Source organism: Aptenodytes patagonicus, chromosome 6, assembly GCF_965638725.1.
Source record: "Aptenodytes patagonicus chromosome 6, bAptPat1.pri.cur, whole genome shotgun sequence".
NCBI lineage: Eukaryota > Metazoa > Chordata > Aves > Sphenisciformes > Spheniscidae > Aptenodytes > Aptenodytes patagonicus.
This window is the reverse complement of record NC_134954.1, coordinates 12,926,021-12,946,294: the sequence shown is the minus strand read 5'-3', so window position 1 is coordinate 12,946,294 and position 20,274 is coordinate 12,926,021. Positions and strand designations below refer to the sequence as shown.

At 43.2% G+C, this 20,274-nt stretch overlaps 1 protein-coding gene across 4 annotated transcripts in view; it reads right to left on the bottom strand.

Moving 5' to 3' along the window:
* The window catches only part of DIS3L2 (DIS3 like 3'-5' exoribonuclease 2), a 198,186-nt gene that overhangs the window by 77,639 nt on the left and 100,273 nt on the right, over positions 1-20,274 (bottom strand). For all 4 annotated transcript variants that reach the window (XM_076341193.1, XM_076341190.1, XM_076341191.1 and 1 more), the window contains one exon: positions 2,509-2,621. In XM_076341193.1, the coding sequence (XP_076197308.1) occupies positions 2,509-2,621 (113 nt within the window). The remainder of the gene's footprint in view (positions 1-2,508; positions 2,622-20,274) is intronic.

Sequence of the window (20,274 nt, the reverse complement as noted above, 5' to 3'; positions counted from 1 at the left end):
TCAAAAGTGAATGTCTCTAAGTCCTCGGACTCAACATGAAGATAGGCTTACAGTTCCGATCTTTGATCTCCAGTATAAAATAGGACCAATAAAATATTATAGGGATTTATGTCTGACCTCTCACTTGAGCTGCTTCACACCTAAAATAACACTATAAGATGTGCCAAAGAGGAGGAAACTGTTTAGGTTTTCTTGCTTCTTAAAACCTGATACACTCTTATTTCAAAAACTTTTGACTTTTATTAAATAGACCACTAGCAATTACACAATAACTCCTGTTCTGGGTATATGGTTCAGGAAAATTAAATATGTGGCTTTATTTAACTTCTTTGGGAAGATTAGCATGGTGCTAACCTCTAGCAGAATCGCAGCTGTCTTAGGAATCAGTTCCATCAAAGGAAAGCATATTTTCTACAAGAGTCATGCTACCACCTTGTTTCAGACAGCGTGGCTGCTTTCCTTTGCCCATCCCCTCTCTCCTTTTCATCTCTCGCAATTAAAATATTGACCATTTCATCACCTAACCTAGTTTGCACTCTTAAAATATATTTTCTGCCAGGCAGAAGCGTGGGTAAAACACTAATCCTGACAGTTGGGCAAAGGTAGTTGAAGAGCTATTGAAGATTACGGGCAACGGATAACTTATGCCGGCATCAGATGTGACTGACTGGTAGTGCTGGGGGGAAAAAGTGCTTTGAAAGAAAATTCAATTAACTTTTGAATTCAACTAGACTTTCCTGAAAAATGTCTCCTTTCTATATAAAAATCTTCCTTCTCCCTTTAAAAAAAAATCACATGCCTTCAAACCACAGTATTTTGACTTGGAAATACTGCCACAACATCTTCCTGGACTACAGCTTTGCTGCCCTGCAGTGACATTCCTCCTGGGCCAGCCCACATCTCCCATAGTGAGCTACGGCCGTTGAGTCATGCATCAGAGGTGGAAGCAGAGCACTGCAGAAGCCAAGGGCTTATCACCGGAGAGACTGTAGGATTGGGAAGACTCTGGTGCCAGAACTGCTGTTTTCATGAGATACGCATTGCTTCCCACTCCCGGAGAACAGCAAGTCACTGGTAATTTGGTCCCGCACTGCAGCACCTTTGTGCTGTTGGCCTCACTACCACTGACCCAGCTTGGGCATTTCTGCATTGCTATCACGGCTATTCCACGCAACCCATACCCACAGAGACGGAAAATCCACCAGACTCACTGAGACCCCCTGAAGCTGTGCCTTGCTATTTCTACCCAAGGAAAATTACAGAACAGCTACTACAGGTTAACAGCTTGATATCAAACCATTAATTTGATTTCAATAGCGTAAAAGAAATCATTTTATCATCTGGAAAGTGTGGAGAGGACACAGTAAGCTATTGGAACAAGCATCATTACAAGACCCTCCCCGGATAGCAAGCCTGGGAACATCCAGGAAGGGAGGGGAAGAATCACTCCTAATCCTAAACAGCAAGTAGGATATGTTTGTTTATTATACCAAAGATGCCCTGTCATCCCGGAAAAGGCTGCGGAGACAAGGACTTCAGCCTGACTGAATGGGAGCGTGGGGAGAGGCAGATTAATCTGCTCTTATGAGACTGCCTCAAGACTCCTCTTCATGCAGCTGATGCTTCAGGCCGACACAGGATGCTAACAGCCGAGCTTCCTGGCTTCCCTGCACGCACAGTGCCGGCGGTGTCTGATGAACTAGGAAACGTTTCTGCACATTCAACTGAAAATGAGACAGGCACAGACAAAACCTGGATGTTTCCTTTCCAATAATGTTAAACTTGAACCTGCTCATTTTTAAAGTTTAGAAGTCAACTTTAAACTTGACTTTAACATTTGATTCTGTTACACTAAAATCTGTACAATTTCAAATATCTTTTCACTGCATGATGAAAGAACGCATTTTTCCAGTATTTAGGATACCCAGATAAAAGAAAAGTCATTAAATACTGTTGTACTTCAAAATGTGAGATTGCATAGGGTGTTTTACACCCTACTCTGCTGTGCATCCACTTCTTGGAGAGGTTAGCTACTAGTACTGCACTGAAGAAAAAAATAAAACTCTCCACTGCCACCACATCTGCAAATTTCAATCCTGCAACAGCAAAGCAGCCGAGCCAGCGTGGGTCTGTCAGGCTTAATCTCAGGCTTGGCACAGGCACAGTGCAAATGTAGCTATGCAGCTCTGGGCCCTGAACTAGCTCCAGATCAGCAGAGTCCCATTCACACGGAGCTGCTCCTGAGCTGGCAAGCCCTGGCACACCCGGGTCTCTGCCCACAGACACAGGGTCACAAACTGCTGCTTCACCCCGTGCTCTCTCCATAAGCTCCAAGGTAGTCAGCAGGTATGTTAGCTCTTGCGTTTGCATCAATTTACTCATTTTTGTAGGTTTGCTGCAATAATAGCCAGATTTTGATTGCAGCCATCTGAAAATGAACCTTTAAAATGAATTTATGGTAAATGGAAGACACAGTTGTCAGACGAAAAAAGGAAGAGTTGTCCTTACCTTTTGCACTAGATAGACACTAGTTGCTCTTTCGCTTGCTACTTTATCCAGTGCTGTTTCTTCCAGTACAAAGTAGCTTACATCTGCGATGTGAACACCCACTTCAAAGTTCCCTGAAATTACACAAGGAAGTCAGTAGGCTGCAGGTAGAAATGAACTGCTGACATATTTAACTCTGACCTCTCTCCCTCCTCTCCCAGTGCTACTGTAACCTTTTTGCCTTATGCCTAGACCTCACAAAAATGATACTTCTGTCCACTTCTTCCATCTGAGATGAAAACTGTGGTCTCTCAGGACCCTACCAAATTCACAGCCACTGTGGCTACAACATATGAGTGAATACACATACAAGTGAATCCTCAAGCACAGCGGTGGATATGCGAAAACGCTTAAAAACCATGTGGATAAGTCTTTCCAACTAGGAGCTTGTAATAGTGAGCCCAGTCCTCATCCCTTTGCTGTCAGACAACAGTAAGCAAGAAATATGGGACCCCACCTTACAAGCACACAGGCAATGCAGGACACCATTTCCTAGGTATGGAGCAGCAGGTCACACACGCTTTTGGGTTCTCAGAGCTGAACTTGTTTCCACTTCACCCTGGTTGAGCCCAAATTGCTGCTGGGGACCTGGGAAGTCTTCAGTGACTTCGTATCAGGCTATGCAGAAGCACAGCCTTCCACAAGCAGAATATTCCCACTGTTATCCTGCCTTCCCTTCAGATTAGGCTTTTTATCCTTAGAGTCCAGTCTAGAAGTATCTTAATTCAAAAGTTAGGCTAGAGAGGAGTACTACTGAGGTTTATCATGAGGTTTTGGCAATAATTTGGATTTGGAAGTAGCGATCATACTCAGCTTTGGAAGTAATTAGTACTTTGGTCCAAGAAATTCTGGTTTGCTAATCCTCAAAGAAGCCTATTGACCTTTGTTTTCTCTGGAAGGACTAGGCTAGATTTGAGGTGCTTATTTGTAGAATAGTTCTAAGTGCAGCGGGTTCCTAATTATAACATTTGGTTCTTTAGAGGAATTCACTAACTTCTTGGTATCTATAAATATTTTTTCTTTCCCTAATTTTTTTAAGAAGACAACGTAATAAGATACCACGCTGGTGACAATCCTGTTTGTTTATATGCCTCGCAAGGAATATTATCAAAGCCTTTCTCTAGAGTGTCACATTTTTGAAGGATAAATTGTTAATAGCTGCTGTCATTACGCAGTACATCGGCCCGTGTGCCCTTCTGACGGGTACCAGTGCTGGATTTCAGCAGAGTGAGAATGGAAATGTATACAGGCGAAGAGGAAGCATGAGAAGGTTCAAGCTCGTATTAGGAGAGCCACCCAGCCCACTGTGCCCCCAGCTGGGAGTTCAGATAAGTGAGCACCCGCCCTATGCAACTGTTTGAATTCGTAACGATTTTAACTTAACTTTAGCAAGCCATGTTTGTGCAGCACTTTAAGTACGTAAAGTATTATCTTGCTTTTTGTGCTGCTTTTGTACACTCAACAGAGCACAGATGTAAAGGCAGCAGAAACACACATGGAAGACGAGAGCGCTGGGGTTTAGATTTGTCCGCATAACCTACAGTCACTGGAAGGTCCTGCAGAGAGTAAATATGATGGCAGCAGGGGGAGAGGGCAATAATCCCATTGCACACCAAGGGACAAATTCCACCACTCGTTAGGAAGCTGGGAGAAAAGACTGCAGATTAAATGGTTCACCTCAGAAAGCTGCCTACAGCTGTGTTATGATATTATCACATGCCTTGAAAGCTGCTCTACAAGGATTAGGCATCCAAGCCTGAAACTACTTAGACAGTAAGTCTTAGACCAACAGCTCAACCAACAGGTTTAATATTACACGCACTTGAAGCCAACACACTCAGAAGGTAAAAAAATATTGAATACTTTGAAGTCAATATTGTAATGTATTGACCCTGCAGGCAAATATTGACGAAAGGAAAAGGAGAGGGGGTCATTACATCATGCCTTTAATCGTACTTTAATTCAATATGTGCACTGTTACATACATGAACTTTTTGTCCTTGGTAGAAAATCGGCAAACCAAGAAAGATCTCATTGCATGAGATAATAAAACATGGAGTTAGCCAACGAAAACACATTGAGCGGAGTTACATTTCATTCAGGTTTCCCACCAGAGCTTCTAAAAGCCGGGGTCAGCATGAGCCCCCCGCTTTTGAACTTTTAATGGAAATTCTATCTAAATATTTTCTTACATACATTGACATAATGCAAACTGGCAGCTCTCGGGTTTGTCTTGCTCAAGTATGAATCACCCTATCTCCCTCACCCCCAAAAAATTCAGACCAAGAGAAGTTAAGATACAGCACAGAGACCAACCAATCAGATTTCTCTCAAATCACTGCTTTTGAATGTGTTAGACAAAATACCAGCCCAAGCCTGCACAGAAATACCTGCCTACTGCTCTCTCCTGGTTTATTTGCTAATTAAAATGAAAGAGCTTTGTGGATAGAGAAATACTATTCACTAGGATTCTCTTCCAGGTCCACAAACAGTTTTTCTAGTCTCATTAATTTTTATGACAAAGTCACAAAAGGAACATTTCATGTTGTAAGTCTTGTGTTATTTCCCAAGGAAAAAAGAAAATGTGGCCTGAATGAAAGGAAAAGAGAGTTAAACCAGCACTCGTTTATTGAAAAAGTCTTGTCAGAGAGCAGAGAAAAGGGGGAAAGGGTGGACACCACATGGACCACACACCACAGGCTGCTACACATGGCCTACTCCACCTTCATTTTGATGAAGAAATCTACTTTTCCAGCAAACAGAGGCTTCAAGTCTTGGCATGTAGCTCTCCATCATGATAGATTTTATACCCTAAATTTCTTACAGAAACGAGTACTTTACAAACCACAGACTTGCTTCACCCCAAATTTAAAATTCTCCTACAGTGAAGCTAAAGCTGCTCAACAACCCCTAAAGCTAGGTATACACTACCAGTTTAAGGACTTTTTTTTTTAAAGGAATTTACATAAGAATGTAGAGGAGATTAAGCCAGACACTTCATATGCTGATATTAAAGCAAGAGCTGAAGGAAGCATCTAGTGCAATGAAAAATGCTGAAGGCACTTGGATGGCTTCTTGCACTCAGGATCTCTGGGATTTTTCATTTAAAATCATTTCATCTGAAAGTGGGTGCAAAATTGTCATCCCATTCGAAGTCCACCACTACGAAGCTGCTATGTGGGAGATGTTTAGCAACTGGGAATGCAGTTTAGAATCAAGCAACACATGTTTTATTAACCAGTTGTACCCTATTAGCCCCTCTGCAAATACAGAGACGTGGCAACAGAGATGGATGGGAGACAGGAGTGTTATTTGAAAATACGCTATGCATTGCAAAACGCAATAATGAGGCCATTTACAAAGAGGAGCTCTCCTCCTGAGGTCTGCAAGTAGAAATAGGGAAAGGGCTGGGCACTCAGCCACCGAAGCTCCTCTTGAGCCAACGCTCTGTGCAAGCAGGACAGGATTTGTTGCCACTGTTGTGGTTTAATCCCAGCCGGCAACTAAGCCCCACACAGCCGCTCGCTCACTCCCCCCAGTGGGATGGGGGAGAGAATTGGAAGGGTAAAAGTGAGAAAACTCATGGGTTGAGATAAAGACAGTTTAATAGGTAAAGCAAAAGCCACGCACGCAAGCAAAGCAAAACAAGGAATTCATTCCCTACTTCCCATCGGCAGGCATCTCCAGGAAAGCAGGGCTCCATCACGTGTAACGGTTACTTGGGAAGACAAACGCCGTCACTCCGAACGTCCCCCCCTTCCTTCTTCTTCCCCCAGCTTTATATGCTGAGCATGGCATCATATGGTGTGGAATATCCCTGTGGTCAGCTGGGGTCAGCTGTCCCGGCTGTGTCCCCTCCCAACTTCTTGTGCCCCCCCAGCCTGCTCGCTGGTGGGGTGGGGTGAGAGGCAGAACAGGCCTTGACCCTGTGTAAGCACTGCTCAGCAGTAACGAAAACATCCCTGTGTTATCAACACTGTTTCCAGCACAAATCCAAAACATAGCCCCATACTAGCTACTATGGAGACAATTAACTCTACCCCAGCCAAAACCAGCAGAGGCACCTTACTGCAGACAACACAGTTCTGATGCCCTTGCAGCACTGCGCACAGGAAGACAATTTCTCTTTTTGTTTACCATCACATAGGCTGCTAGAACAGCAAAATATAATGGACCTGTATTGCTCCAAGTTTCTAGAAGCCTGGATCCCCTCTTGAAGCTTACCAACTGATAGAGCTACGAGTGGCAGGTCTCCCCCAGCACGATGCTGCATTAGGCACACAGCAGCTCTGGAGAAGGTTTGGCTCCTTGATCTGGGAATCCGGTGTGTTTGAACCCACTCCAAAACCTTGTGTGTGTAACACTGATACGACGCTAAAATCAAAGGAGAATTGGTGGCACCTCACAGAAGAACAAAGAACAAGCTGTTCCTTTTTTTTTTATTTTTTCACTGATGATCTCATTCTCTACGACAAAACAGTTCAAAGAACTTTTTTTCCTTCTTTATTGAGGGAAATTATAAACAAAAAAGGATTAGCAAGAAAGAGCTGGAAGAGAAGGAAAAGGCCCTTTCAGTCTGTAAATGCTCCATAAAAACTGCCAACCCAGCAAGTCGTATCAAGTATTTGCCCCAGGAATTAGAAAGGTGAGTTGAACGCATTTGAGCAGCATGCAAGGGAACACACTGGCAGCAAATCCCTCTTCTCTGTCTTCAGCAACTCTAGTCACTCCTAGCACAAATGCAGCGAGAAAGACCAAGCAACTTCACTTCATACCTTAGCACATGCTAATTTTAGGACCATGCAGCTTAAAAATGCAACTCTTCAAGGATAAAGCAGCAGAAGGTAATTCTCTAGCATGCAGACATATTCCCCTTTATTTTCATCTCACCTTCAAGCATCATCATTCTCAGGAGAGAAGACAAACACTAGAGTGCTAAGTCAACTTAAAATTTAATACCAAGTTTTTTGCATTAACCACTATTTCTTACACTGTCTTCACCCCTCAGTTAGGGAGACACAGAAGAGGTCAAAGCAGATTGCAAGGTGTTTGCTCTAGCCAGAAAACAGCCAACTACTTATCTGCTGCCGGCAATTAAAGGTAGTTGGCTGTTCCCTGGCTAGACCAAACTCTTGCAGCAAATAATTACAGCCCTTTCCCATTCCTCTGCCCTGGGGGTACCATGCTGCTGCTCTTATCTGCAAAACAGTATTTAATGTCTTGCAAAGGTATGAAAAACTTGCATAAAGAGAGACAAATGAGGCCTTTAACCTACATGCACGTTTTGTTGCTATCAGCAGTGCTACAGTAGAGCATGGGTCTTCACCAAGGCTCAAGTTCTCACATGTGATCGTGGGCAAACGGGCGAGGATAGCCTCTACAGGGGTCTCAGTTACAGAAGGGACAGCCAGAGGGGCTGCAGACAGTAACAGGGGTGGACACAAAACAAACACAAGTTGCACGGAGGCAGAAAATGGCACTGAGACTTGGGGAAGCTGCTAGAAGTAGCTAGGGATCATCACAGATCTTTAACACGTGCCTTTAAATGAAGGACCTGATCCAAGCCCAAACATTTGTTTCTCTTCGGCATGTGTATCCATCCACGGCTCAAGCATTACAGAAGTGTCCCTCTTGGTACAGAGAGAGAAGAAAAAGAGAGAGCAAAAAGAGAATGACAGTGTGAGTGGGAGAAAAGAGCAAGTGGGAAAGCAAAAAAAAAAAAGAAAGATGGAGAAGAGAAGGACAAGAGCTTAATACAAAAATAAAAGTGGAACCATGGAAAGAGCAAGTTATTTGTCTGCTCTGGAGCCTGAACACAAAGGTGGGTGGCTTTAATTCTCAGCTGAGGTTACTTTTCCACCGCAGGAAGCCAAGATATTGTTCAGAAAATCAGACAGTGTGTTTTATTTTACTTATTTTAAAATAACAAGGGCCTAGGGCCATTTTGCTCTGTGAAAGCGCAGTGCAACTGAGCATAAATCCATTAACTTGTTTACCAGGAAACCAAATTTTTTAAATTATCACATGATGGTCCTTTAGCCAACCGAAATGCAACTAATTACACCTTTTTTTAATCAAGTAATAGCTTTTTCCTTCTCTAAAGGTCTCTTCCTTGACATAACCTCACAAAAAGCCTCTGGCAAAAGGAGTCAGAATCCTGTATCTCAAGACAGCAGGACAAGTCCCCGGGGCGCAGAGCAGCAACTTTTCCAACCAAGTTTAAATATGACTTCAGTAAATGTTGCAACAACTTCAAAAGAGCAAAAACTGTCTGCCCAAACAAACAGTAAGCACCTCTAAAGGGTAACGATCCACAAAATACTACATACTACCAGGCATTGCCTCTAGGAGATGTCCCCATCCAAGCCCCTCTGCCATTGGTTCGCACGAGAAACGTCCCACAGAAACAGCCCCCTTCACCCAGCAGCCACAGCGAGACTTTGAGACCATCGGGAACAGCCTGGCCAAGGTTTCAAGATATTTGAACTCTTCTTTGAACTACGCTTAGTCACTTTATTCTGGGTTTGTAGCACCTGGAGAGGCAGCCAAGGTCAGGCCCCCGACTCTTCTCATGGGGCGAAGGGAGAGGGAGCGGTGGCACAGGCAGCAACGTCAGCACGGCCACTCCAAGTGCCTGCATCAGACTGCAAACTGCAAAAGGGCTGGGTGGGGCTGGGCTTTTCCTTTGCTTCTTAAATCACAATTAAAACCATTGCTTCCTTTCAACCTTTTAACTCTTTAGCCTTTACGGATCACTTTTACATCCTTTTCTTCAGGAGCTGGGCTGATGTAAAGACAATAAAAGCTGCGACTTTTCTCATTTAACTGCACAAACTCAGGAGCTGCGAGATGGACCGAATCCTCAAGGTTAGCAGAACCAAGATTAGCCCGAGTTATTCCAAAGTGAGAAACAGGGTGAGATCACAGGGGAAGGGAAAAAAATAAAAATAAAAACATCTTCCAATGTTAACTCTTCCCATACTGAAAGTCTTGGCACTTCCTGGATTTCTGGAAGTATCTGAGAAACCACTGATAGGAATGGTGATGTTGCAAAGTGATGCTTTCAGCGATCCTGGGAGAGCCGGGAAATAGTCGGAGCATTTCATAAAAATAAAGCACAACAGGTTTTTTGTTATTTTCTTTTTTTCTTCTTTAAGTTAAAAGGTCAGTGTGGGACATCAGAATAACTCCTACCTGCTTTGTAGTGACTTTTAAAGCACTGTTTTACTTGGGTCTCAACTACCCTGACCTTTGGCCATTTTGTCTCTGGCATCAGCTGAATGTTACAGAGACAACTACGATTTTACAAACCAGTTTGGGATTGGCTCCAGGTAAGGTACAAAACAAAACTCATGTGTTCATTAAGTGCAATGAGGGACAAGCAAAGATGAAAAGCAGAAAAACATACTAGGAAAGGAACCCTTCCTAAGCAGAATACTTTCCAGAGTTTTCCATGAGCCATCAGCAATTCTTTAAATAGTTTCAGAATTATGAGGAGACTTTATCTATTACTAAATTAAATGCTGGGAGTGGGTCTTCCATGTGAATTGCATACAGTTTTTGTCTGTAGCAGCTAATAAATTCAGCAATGTCCTAAAACCACTTGATAGAATTTAAAAGCTACCTTTTATACCTCAAAACAAAGCCAGGACACCTCCGTAACGTGGCACTTCATGGGTCGTGCATTACAGAGCCCTTAGTTTTATATACAAACCAGTACAAACCAGATGAGTTAAGCACCGTTTCAAATACTTTGGCTAAGATTAGCATTTAAAGCCCCTGCGAGGAAGGTGCTCCCCCACACTGCCCAGCCCTGAAGAGTACACTCAGAGATGGCTCTTGGGCAGCATGAGGCCCTCTCAGGCTCTCAAGAGAGTGGGAAGGTCGATCCTCCCACGGGAACACGGGGTAGATCTTCATGCTGGTGGTGTTCTCTGAACTTCCAGCTCCCATGAGCTGGAAACATCTAAGCCGGTGATCAATCAGAGGTCAGGTCTCCAGACCTCACAGAACATATCAGGATACCGAGGCAGAGAAACATAACACACGAGTGTCCTGTCCTGTGGGTCACCAGCAAACCCACGTCAGTTCTTAATCACCTTGTGACAGGAGATGCTGCCATCCAGAATGCACCTACTGCCTACACCGTACCTTCAATATCTCCTGAGAAGAATAAAAGAGCTCATCTGTGCAAGTAGTACCACTGCACCATTAAGTTGGATACTTACACAAGGAAGGAATTCTCCTGAGGGAAAAACACTAAATACTTAGAAGGACAGAATTTACACAGCATGTACCAGACAAAACATTTAATTGCAGACTGAAGGACACAGGGAATGATATCCAACAGAATAAGCACACAGCATAAAGATTTGTTCACACTGCTGAGCAAGATACAAGCAGGAAAATACAGATGAAAGCAGGGCACAAGTATTTTAATAGTGAAAGTTAGGTCAGAGCACAGGACAGTTGGGGACAGACAGTATAATGATGGAAAATGAAGAGAATGTGCCATTTCTTTGATACACCAAATGTGTCCAGCATTGGCAGACTGAGACCAGACACAATGGTTCCTTATGCAGCGATGCCTATGTCCCACCTTCTGCCTGTGCAGGTTTTCTCCCCATTCCTATGCTGGTACCTGTTTACACTCCAGAGGGTCACGGGTAAGCTCGTTTCCTCTGTGCCTGCACAAGTGCCTAGCAGACTTTGTGAGGTGTCAAAATAGCAAGTTCCACTTAGAGGTTTTATAAATTGTATTGATTTCTTTGCAAGATTCAAGTGTAATGAGCAAAATGAAGAGGAGTTACAAACTTCAAATACATCAGATTTATACACTGAATGCCAGTACTTGCTATATGGTCATCTCTGGGAGAACCTCTAGATGACTACTTATGACTTAGACCCAACATGAATCTTTGCTACTTGGAGTCTATCCCAAGCACTTGGCAGATGGATCTTCAACCCTTCACCAAGACAAGACGTCAAGCAGGACACCGAGGCAATGATTGTGCTGCTGTGAACTCAGATTCCCAGCTCAGAAAGCAATCCTTGCCGACAGGGAGAAGTTACCAAGGGAGGTTCCTAGCAGTCTCTTAGCAGTGAGGTTTCCAGCCAACATGATGAAGGTGAAAGGACAATTTCTGGTATTCATGTCACAAATTGTTTTTATCACTATTCCAAGGCCCATTCAAGAGGCTAACTCTATCAGGAAATCAGTAGTCTTTGAATTTAAAGAGATGGGAAGTGGCACCCAGCAGCTTTCAAGATGAATTACAAACTTTTTGGGTGTAGGATGTCATCCTGTTCCTGAAATGAAGGTTTAGAGTAGGGAGGGACCAGCCTCTCTCTACTGCTAGGTCAGTCCCTTTTGTGGTATCAAGCGTTCTCAGGCATTCAAAGAGACCTTGGGATTTAGTGCTAGGCCAAACACGTACAAGGTACTTCCACCAAACAGCCTTGACATTTCAACTTCTTTGAGAACAGAAGGCAGCCACTGAGATTTCACTTTTAGCCATCCAACTTTTTTGTTTATTTTTTGAAAGATTTCCAAAATATTTCCATCTGCACCTGGTTTTACTCTTTCTCTGTAACTAGCATAATAGTCAGCAATCAAGAAATACTGTAGTGAATTGCACTGTAAGATGTTTTTCCTGTTCAGCTGGGTTCTGAACCCCCTGCATTGCAATAAATTAAAAGTTAAAACAATAGCCCAGTGATTCTGAGGGATCCTGCCATTTAAGAAAGTTGATAATAAAGAATATATACAGCAGTAACTTCTTTGCTGCCTGCATGCAACAGAACATATGACTGAAGTTAACCATGTGGGAAAATATTCCTAGCTATTTGTACCCTTTTAAAGTTTATCTTCCTCACATATCTTCTGATTCTTATCTGCTAAATTTACTGAAAAATCCTGTTTTCTCTAGCTCTATCTGTTCATCACCTACCATTTGCGGTTCTTCTCTAAAGACCCTCCTGGTCCCTGAGGTCTTTTTTCATGAACAGAAATCCTAGACAAAGTGCTTTTAGATCTCTTTGTACAGCAATTTCTGGATCCTCTCCCCATTACCCAGCTCCTTAAAGGCATTTGGTTTTTTTCTTCAATGTACAATCAGACACTATTGTTTTTAAGTCTGTATCCACAAACAGTAGTGAGATCCGCCGGGACATAAAATCCCGCGCCTCTAAATCTTTGGGGAATTGTCCCAGGTCCTGAATTTATGAACTGAAACAATCCGGAAGGCGACTTCGCCCAGAGCATCTCTCCTCCCTGCAGAAAAGTAAACTCACTTTTATGAGTAATTCTACTGGTATTTGCACATCTGTTTGCATGTTCTGCAGCCATGGTCTTCATTAGATTAGTCCTTCATAGACAATCTACCTTTTATTTTGTTTTAATCCTGTGTCTTTTTCCCCTACAGCATTCTTTGTGTACTGACCAAAAAAAAGCTTTTGGGATAAGGATGGAATCTTTATAAAATATCTATACTTGATACAAAAATCCAGTGCAATAAATATGAATTACCAGTAACAAACCCTGCCCATTTTTGCTTAACCAAGCTTTTAACCAATCTTCTCACAAGTAGCTTTCAAATACATGCAAAAAATGTTTTAACAAATTATGTTCCAGCAATCAATGCTCCAACCAAATCCAAACTTTCTTAATCTCCACCACAATACCTTATCACCCAGTTTAATGCACTCGTCTGGGGATTAGGCTTAGTCTATTCCCTTTCAACCACCACCAGTTTGGAGCAAGCTGCCCTGTTTCCACTCAAGCTGGGGGGAGCCCTATGTTGTCAAGTTGTCTCACTGATTTCAAGAGAGATGTTCGGTGGAGGAAAGGTGACGCAATCCAGCCCTCTGATTCCACTCAACCCTGCACTTGGAAATTGGAAGTGATGTGTGCTTCCACACACAACCCCATGTTACTTTAAAAGAAGAGGCAAAATATACTGTACATGCTGCAGTTCCCCAGCATTACACGGGATTACATTGTGGGATACAGCAGGGATCTGGATTTGGCACAGACCTGAGTGTATTTTGCATATTTCAAAGAATCTGCAACCACAAGCCCTCGATAGAAAGAAGGGATATGTACCTGTTTCTAATCACTGCAATATGTCTTTTTCACTTTCCTAGTGACACAAGAAAAACCCACCAGACTAATCAGCAGGTAACAGGAGAGCTGAGCTAATTATGTCTGATACCAAAGGAAAAACTGACCAAATGTTATGCACAATCCCACTCCTTGTAGGTCTTCTTTATTTTTCCCATATTTGACTCCTGCAATAAATTTAAGTAAATTGCAGTTTATGGTCATTTTATATTTGACTCATGTATCAACGTGGGGTTTCTGTCATGTTCTCTCTAAGCTGAGTCTGGTGTCTGTTCATCTTAAACATCTTACAAAGACGGAAGCATAGTAATTTCATAATGTAACTTTTGATTCAACACTAGTCCATTCTTTAGTGTTTATCTTAAGCAAGTCAGCCCAGCATGACTCCAACTACAAACTCTTCCTATACTCTGCGCTGCAGGAACCAAATGGATTAGCTGAAAGGTCCTACACCACGTGTTGCTAGAGCAAATTTCACCCTACAGTCCTTAAGTGGCCAGAGGGACAAAGCTGAATAGAAGAGGGAATACTTACGTCTTAAAAAGCAAAATATAAGTGCACACATTGCAAAATTAAAACAACCCAAATGTTTGCAACCTACATCAGGAAAGAACCAGGATGGAAGGAGAAGACGAGCAGGTGGTCACCTGGGATGGCAGAGAACATCTCAGGGCTACCAGGGCTCTACAGGTGTTTTTCAGGCACAAGATGCTGGAGCTCACGCGCTAGCGATGTCTACTAAGGTGTCCATGAGGTCTAAGAAAAGCAGCCCCAGTATCCATAAGCCTGCAGTAGACAAGGGATAATTTTACTAACATTTGGCAAAACATTTGTTGGTTTACCAAAATGTGTTAAATAGGCTCCTTGAACAGAGATGTAAGTCCTCACTCTCTGCAGATCTATTTCTGAAAACTGCAGCCCACAGTGGATTCACTGGTGTCTGCTGAGGAGAAAGGTCATGCTGCACCCTTCCCAGATTTGGGTCACTAAGAGAAGCTCTCTTCTTTGCTTATACACCATTTTCATGACACTTATAGAAACACAATGTGTTTGAGGTTTTTATCCCATTTCCCTTAGGTATATTTGATTTAAATTCACCAACAGGTTGAACAGATTTAAAGGGAAGGGAAAAACCAGGGAGCAGCATACTGCAGAAATCTTATTTGCTTAGGTCATCAGGTAAATACTGGGAAGATTCAATAAATGTACCTATAGATCACCTTGCTCCAAAATGCAGACAACCAATGTCACTAAGGACATAAAAACCAGGGCAAGCAGCCTGTAGAATATATTTCTGTTCTGCAGTACAATTCCTCCTAGAATAAGATTTAAATTACTTAAACTTGAATTACTTTGTGAAAGATTGTAGGGATACAGGAATGAATGAACAACAGTGAGAACCATGTTAGCCATCAATAAACATACAAAAAGATGTACAGAAGCGCTGTCGGTACAGCCCAAAGTGCTGCTTTGAAATCAGCATCAAAAGACCTGCACATGGGTAAGACAACCCCTCAGAAATGCACCCCAATCATTTTGCTGCCTCCTTTGCCACACAGCCTGACACTTTACTAGATGGAATTGTCTGCCTTTAAATTTGTCAAATGTCATTTCTGCTCCTACCAGTAAGCAGCCTTCAAACACAACTGCATTAGTTGTGTACATTACCAGAAATGAAAACACCACTTGCCAATGATTCCCAGAAGAGGTTTGGCAAATGTGGGAAACTTGCCTAGTGCCACTGGGACATGCAGGTCACCTGGTGTGCTCTTACACGATGAGATCAGAATAAATCTTTAAATGTCTGCACCCTGGGTGAAAACATTCAGGCTTGAAAGTGGTGCGGTTGTTTTCTGTGAACGCTCTGCAACATTCATACAAACCGAGACCGGCTCTGTTGTATGCTCCTGGCTGCAGTAATTTGCTAGAAGACGTGCAGAAAGGATCACGAAAGAGTATTGACTGAAATGAACTTGCTTAAAACCTCAAGCTACCCTGAAACAGCTCTACAAAGGCTGGAGAAATTAGGTGCAGTCCAGATCCATCTTTTACTCCAAGATTATGCTGAGTCATCTAAATGGAGTACAGTTCGTTCATACTTCTAAAGCTGTTACATAAATAACCCTATTTTCCTTCTTTATTGGAGCTGATGTCTTTTAAAATATACACTCACAAATGTGAACAGCAAGCTTACCTCCCTACTGCTATCATTAAACAATAACGAGGAGCACGACTGTTAATCAAAAGCAGACTCCAATATAAAATCCTCTCAAAACCAGACTGGCCCACTTAAGACATGTATCCCTGAAAAGTTTCCAACTGCTGCAATATCTTACTGCAAGCTCCATTAAAAATACAGCTATTCCCACAACTATCCCATGCTTCCTTTGCTAGTGACACTCTGCTACCGGGTAGTTCTTCATGATAGATTTGTGGACTACTTCTGCAAAAAATTCCTTTCCATCTTTTGCTGAGGATGTAGCAAGGGCGAGTCCTCCATCCAGTCACTGGAACTGGTAAGGGTTACACTGGGAAGTTTTAAAACTAAGCAAAGGTGCAAAAACAGTCCCTTATATCTCTGCTTGTTGCCTAAGACCCTTCAAGGTAAAGAAAATGCCTGAGTCTTGAATAAATTAGCAATGAATGCTTGAGGACAAAGACAATTTCATTCTTCAAAATCTTCTGAAATGCACTGATTTAGCTGTCTGACAGACGAAGTGCGGGCAACGAGTGGTTGCTTTTTTCTCATAGTTATTACGGGTGCTATACACCAACAGAGAGACATTTTCTGAATTGGTTTCTGCATTCTCTGTTGATTTTTGGAGATCTCCTGACATCATGAGGATGCCAGATATGTGGTTTGCTCATGCTGGGGGTTTTTGGTGGTGTTTTTTTTTTTTTTTTTAAAGTGTTTTACATATGGGCAAAAAAGATGGAAAAAATAATAATTTCTTGTAACCACGTTTACATTTGGAATAAAAGCTGTGTTAACTCTTAACACAACTTTGCCCTCATGAGAGATGCAGCCTTGCCAGCCCTGGATAAGCTCTTAACCTCTAAAACAACTCTTTGTCATAATAATTGCAGCTAGCATAGCAACTTTTAAAGCCAAAAATCCTCAGGGTACCTCCAAAACATATCAAGAGGCTCTATTAAGCACAAGATTTAGGTTCCCACAGGGGCTCTCCTTAACACTGAAGAGTTGGGAATGGCTGTCGCTTTGCAAGCAAGTGAACACAAAAAAATGAACCCAAAGGACTCCCGACACCGGTTTTGGACCTTTCTAAATTTGCAAATTCCTGAAAAATTTTAAGTCAAAGTACAGATATCTTAAAAAATTTCACATATGCTGATGGATTTATATCCCTGCTTTTGCCAGCCACATTGCATGGGCCTATAACAGTAATCTACGTAGTGCCATAGTAGTCAACGGACCACAGGCTGAAAATCACCGAGTAAGGCTATCAGCTCACAGTGGGCCAAAAAGTAATGAATCCACAGAGATTCAATTTGCATGCAAGAAAATGTCCCAGGAACTTGTGATACAAAATGGATCTGGATGTCTCCTGCCATCTGCAAAGGACAGGTCTGAGGCCTGAAGTCCCCAGTGCCGGAAGCTGAAGAGAAGAGTCTTCCCAGTTGGGTAGAGCCCAGTCCCATCCAGGAACAGGTTGATGGTAATGAACTAGCTCTAAATGCTAATTCCCCATCATGATGCAAAATAAGGACTGCAGTGAAGAGCACATATGTCAGGTAATGTAAATACACACATTTCTGTTACTTTCTCCTGCTAGGAACAGACACTATGTGATGCTCATACCCTGGCTGAGGATTGAGCACCTTGTCTCTCGGGCAACAAGTGCTGCAGCTGTATCTCCGAGGTGCCACCTCAGAAAGGGGCACAGGATATAGCTTATACTGCCAGCTGCATGTGGAACAGATATCCCTTATAGGAGGCTCACAAAATAATGTTTTGATTGGGTTCTTCAGATCAGGAAGTAATTTGAAAAATTTAACCTTTGGAATTTAGCATTTCAATACTGAACCATAGTTGGCAGAGGAAAAAGTTCGTGAAATGCTGGATCAAGTTTGTGCCTCAAACAGCAGCACACTGGGAGGATAATGGACAAGAGTCCATCAGTATGGTTCTTAGTTGCTTTTACTACTCATCTTCACTAAAAAGATTCTGCAAGCATCTCCTTGCACGACATCAGGAGCCTCAAAAATGGAGATGGATGTGATTCCAGCTACCAGACTGGACATTTCTGCTTCAGAGATATCTCAAGTTTTAAACAAACATTGCAGCACAGATAAAATGCTGAGATTTCCTTCCTCCGCCTGCCTGGGGACCCACGCTGAGCTGTCCGGCCAGCCACCATGCCTGCTTGAAGGACGCAAATGGTTTCCTGCAGTCTTTTTATGCCGCTCGCTCCTCAGCTCCTCAGCTCCCTCCTTAACTGATCATAACTGCACCAAAGACCATCAGGGCCTGTTTTCCTGTCTGTACTTCCTTCAGAGCCACAAGGTCTCCTCAGAATAAACACCACAGATTTCAAAATAAAAGAAAGGGTATTTCCATGGTGGTTCTTTCCACACTGATTAAAAACCTGGTCCCTGGGACATTCACTGGCATCAAAACTGGCTTTCCCAGGGGATGACTTTCCTTGGCCTAAGGCTGAGGCAGTGCTGTGATGAAGTATGGGCACCACTCCCACGGCAGACCTGAGGCCAAAAGGAGAGGCAGAGGGCACAATGCCCAGGACAGGCACAGATAAGATCACTCTTAAAAAAGGCTCCAGCTCAGAGCACCTTCTCATTGAGAGGAGGCCAGGGCGGAACAAGCCCGCTGGAGGATGCACTGCTCCAGCCAAAAGGCAGAGATCTGGCACACAAAGGGCTGCTGCAAGCAGGCTCCCACTTAATGGTTCATGGAAAATGAGATGGGGGGAGGGTGGGGTGCAAACAAAGACCTTCGGGCTGGGTCAGCCACCAAGGGGTGCATTCACTCATCTGCCTCTTGGATTTTCTCTTCTGAGGCTCATCTGGAGGAAAGTGGGGTGTGTATAATGATCCTGAGATGGATGTGAAACTTGCAAAAGCACTAAATCCACACGGGATTTCCCATCCTATAAATTTTGGATATAAGCCAAGCAAATCTTTACTTTTACTCTCAGGAAGACAGTTGTGCCCTGTCCCCTACTCCTTCCTGGTTCTTCATGTCTCTTCTAAAACACACTGGCAAAGTGTATTTTGGGGAACTGAAAGAGGAGAAAGGTTTCTGCACCTTCTACTTTTGTTTTATTTGAAAAACTGAGCTGTGCAAACTTTCTCTATGCAGAGTGACCCTGTTGTCTGGTCCATTTTACCTCTTTCCCAACTGCCTGGTTTTTCTGGGAAAAGGAAGTGTTATCTTTGACTGCAGAAGCATCCTCTGTCCACTCAGGTAAGTGCATCCAAGATCACCTTTGAAATAACAGAGTACCCTGGGAGAGAGAACTGTGCCTGCTCCTGTGGTATATACAGGTAAAGACAACCCCTGAAAGCATGGCTTTGACATGATCCTTTCACATATTCCTTAGCCTTCAGAGAAGATCAGGGAAGGGCAGGGAAAACCTTCATGTGGAGGCTCCAGGAGGCCAGCACAGGCCTGACACAACCCCTGGGAGAAGGACAAGTCAGAAATAAACAGGCCAAGAGGCCTTGGGTGTTTTCCTTCTCCTCTACATGCAGGCAGCTCCCTCTGCCTCATGCCTGTACAGAGAAGAGCAAAAAGCAACAAAGCAGGGAAGACTGGCAAAGCACAGCAGCATGAATGAAGTCCACTCAGAAGGCAACTTTTAAAAAAAAAAATTTCCACTTGTTTTTTTTTTCCCTCTGTTGGATTGCATGAGAAGGACTTGTTCCAAAGAGGCTTGATCAGGGCATGGGGCAGCGCTGCAGCCACCGACTTCTGCATCACAAGGGGATTTGTAGCCGCCAGGCTACAGAGCTCCCACAATCAAGTAACAGCCCAGTAACACCTAGAACCCTCTCGGATGGACCTTACAAGTAGAGGATCCCTTCCGTAATGGTATGTCTCCTTCCATGTAGACTGCAGCAAGAGGCCTCATACAGCATTTTCTGCAGTTGGGGTCGGAGGCACAAGGCAGACTTCAGAGTGCAGCCGCACCCCCAATCGGCAGGTATATCAACAAGTGCCAAGTACGAGCGACAGCCCTGCAATGGCTTTGCAGACTTTCTGGGAAAGAAGAATTCTTGTTCAAACAGATATTTTCCTTGAACACTTTCTGCAAATGGCGGATAAGAGAAAAATGCAGATGTATGCACCACAAACCAGCTCAGTGAATGGTTTCCTGCAGCATCTAAAACCCACCCGTAGGTGATCAGTAGAGGCTCAGAAGCCAGTTTCAACACCTCCGATCTGAGGGGCTGTGGGATCACAACACTGTCATAAATCTACAGATAATTCAGATGACAAAGTGGAAAGAGGGAGAACAGAGTTCAGCTTAGGATCTCTCAAGAAGACTGTTCAAATTTTCTGTGAAATAGAACCGCAATTTTTCCTTAATCTTGCCTCAAAACTGCTATTGTACAGTATAATTAGA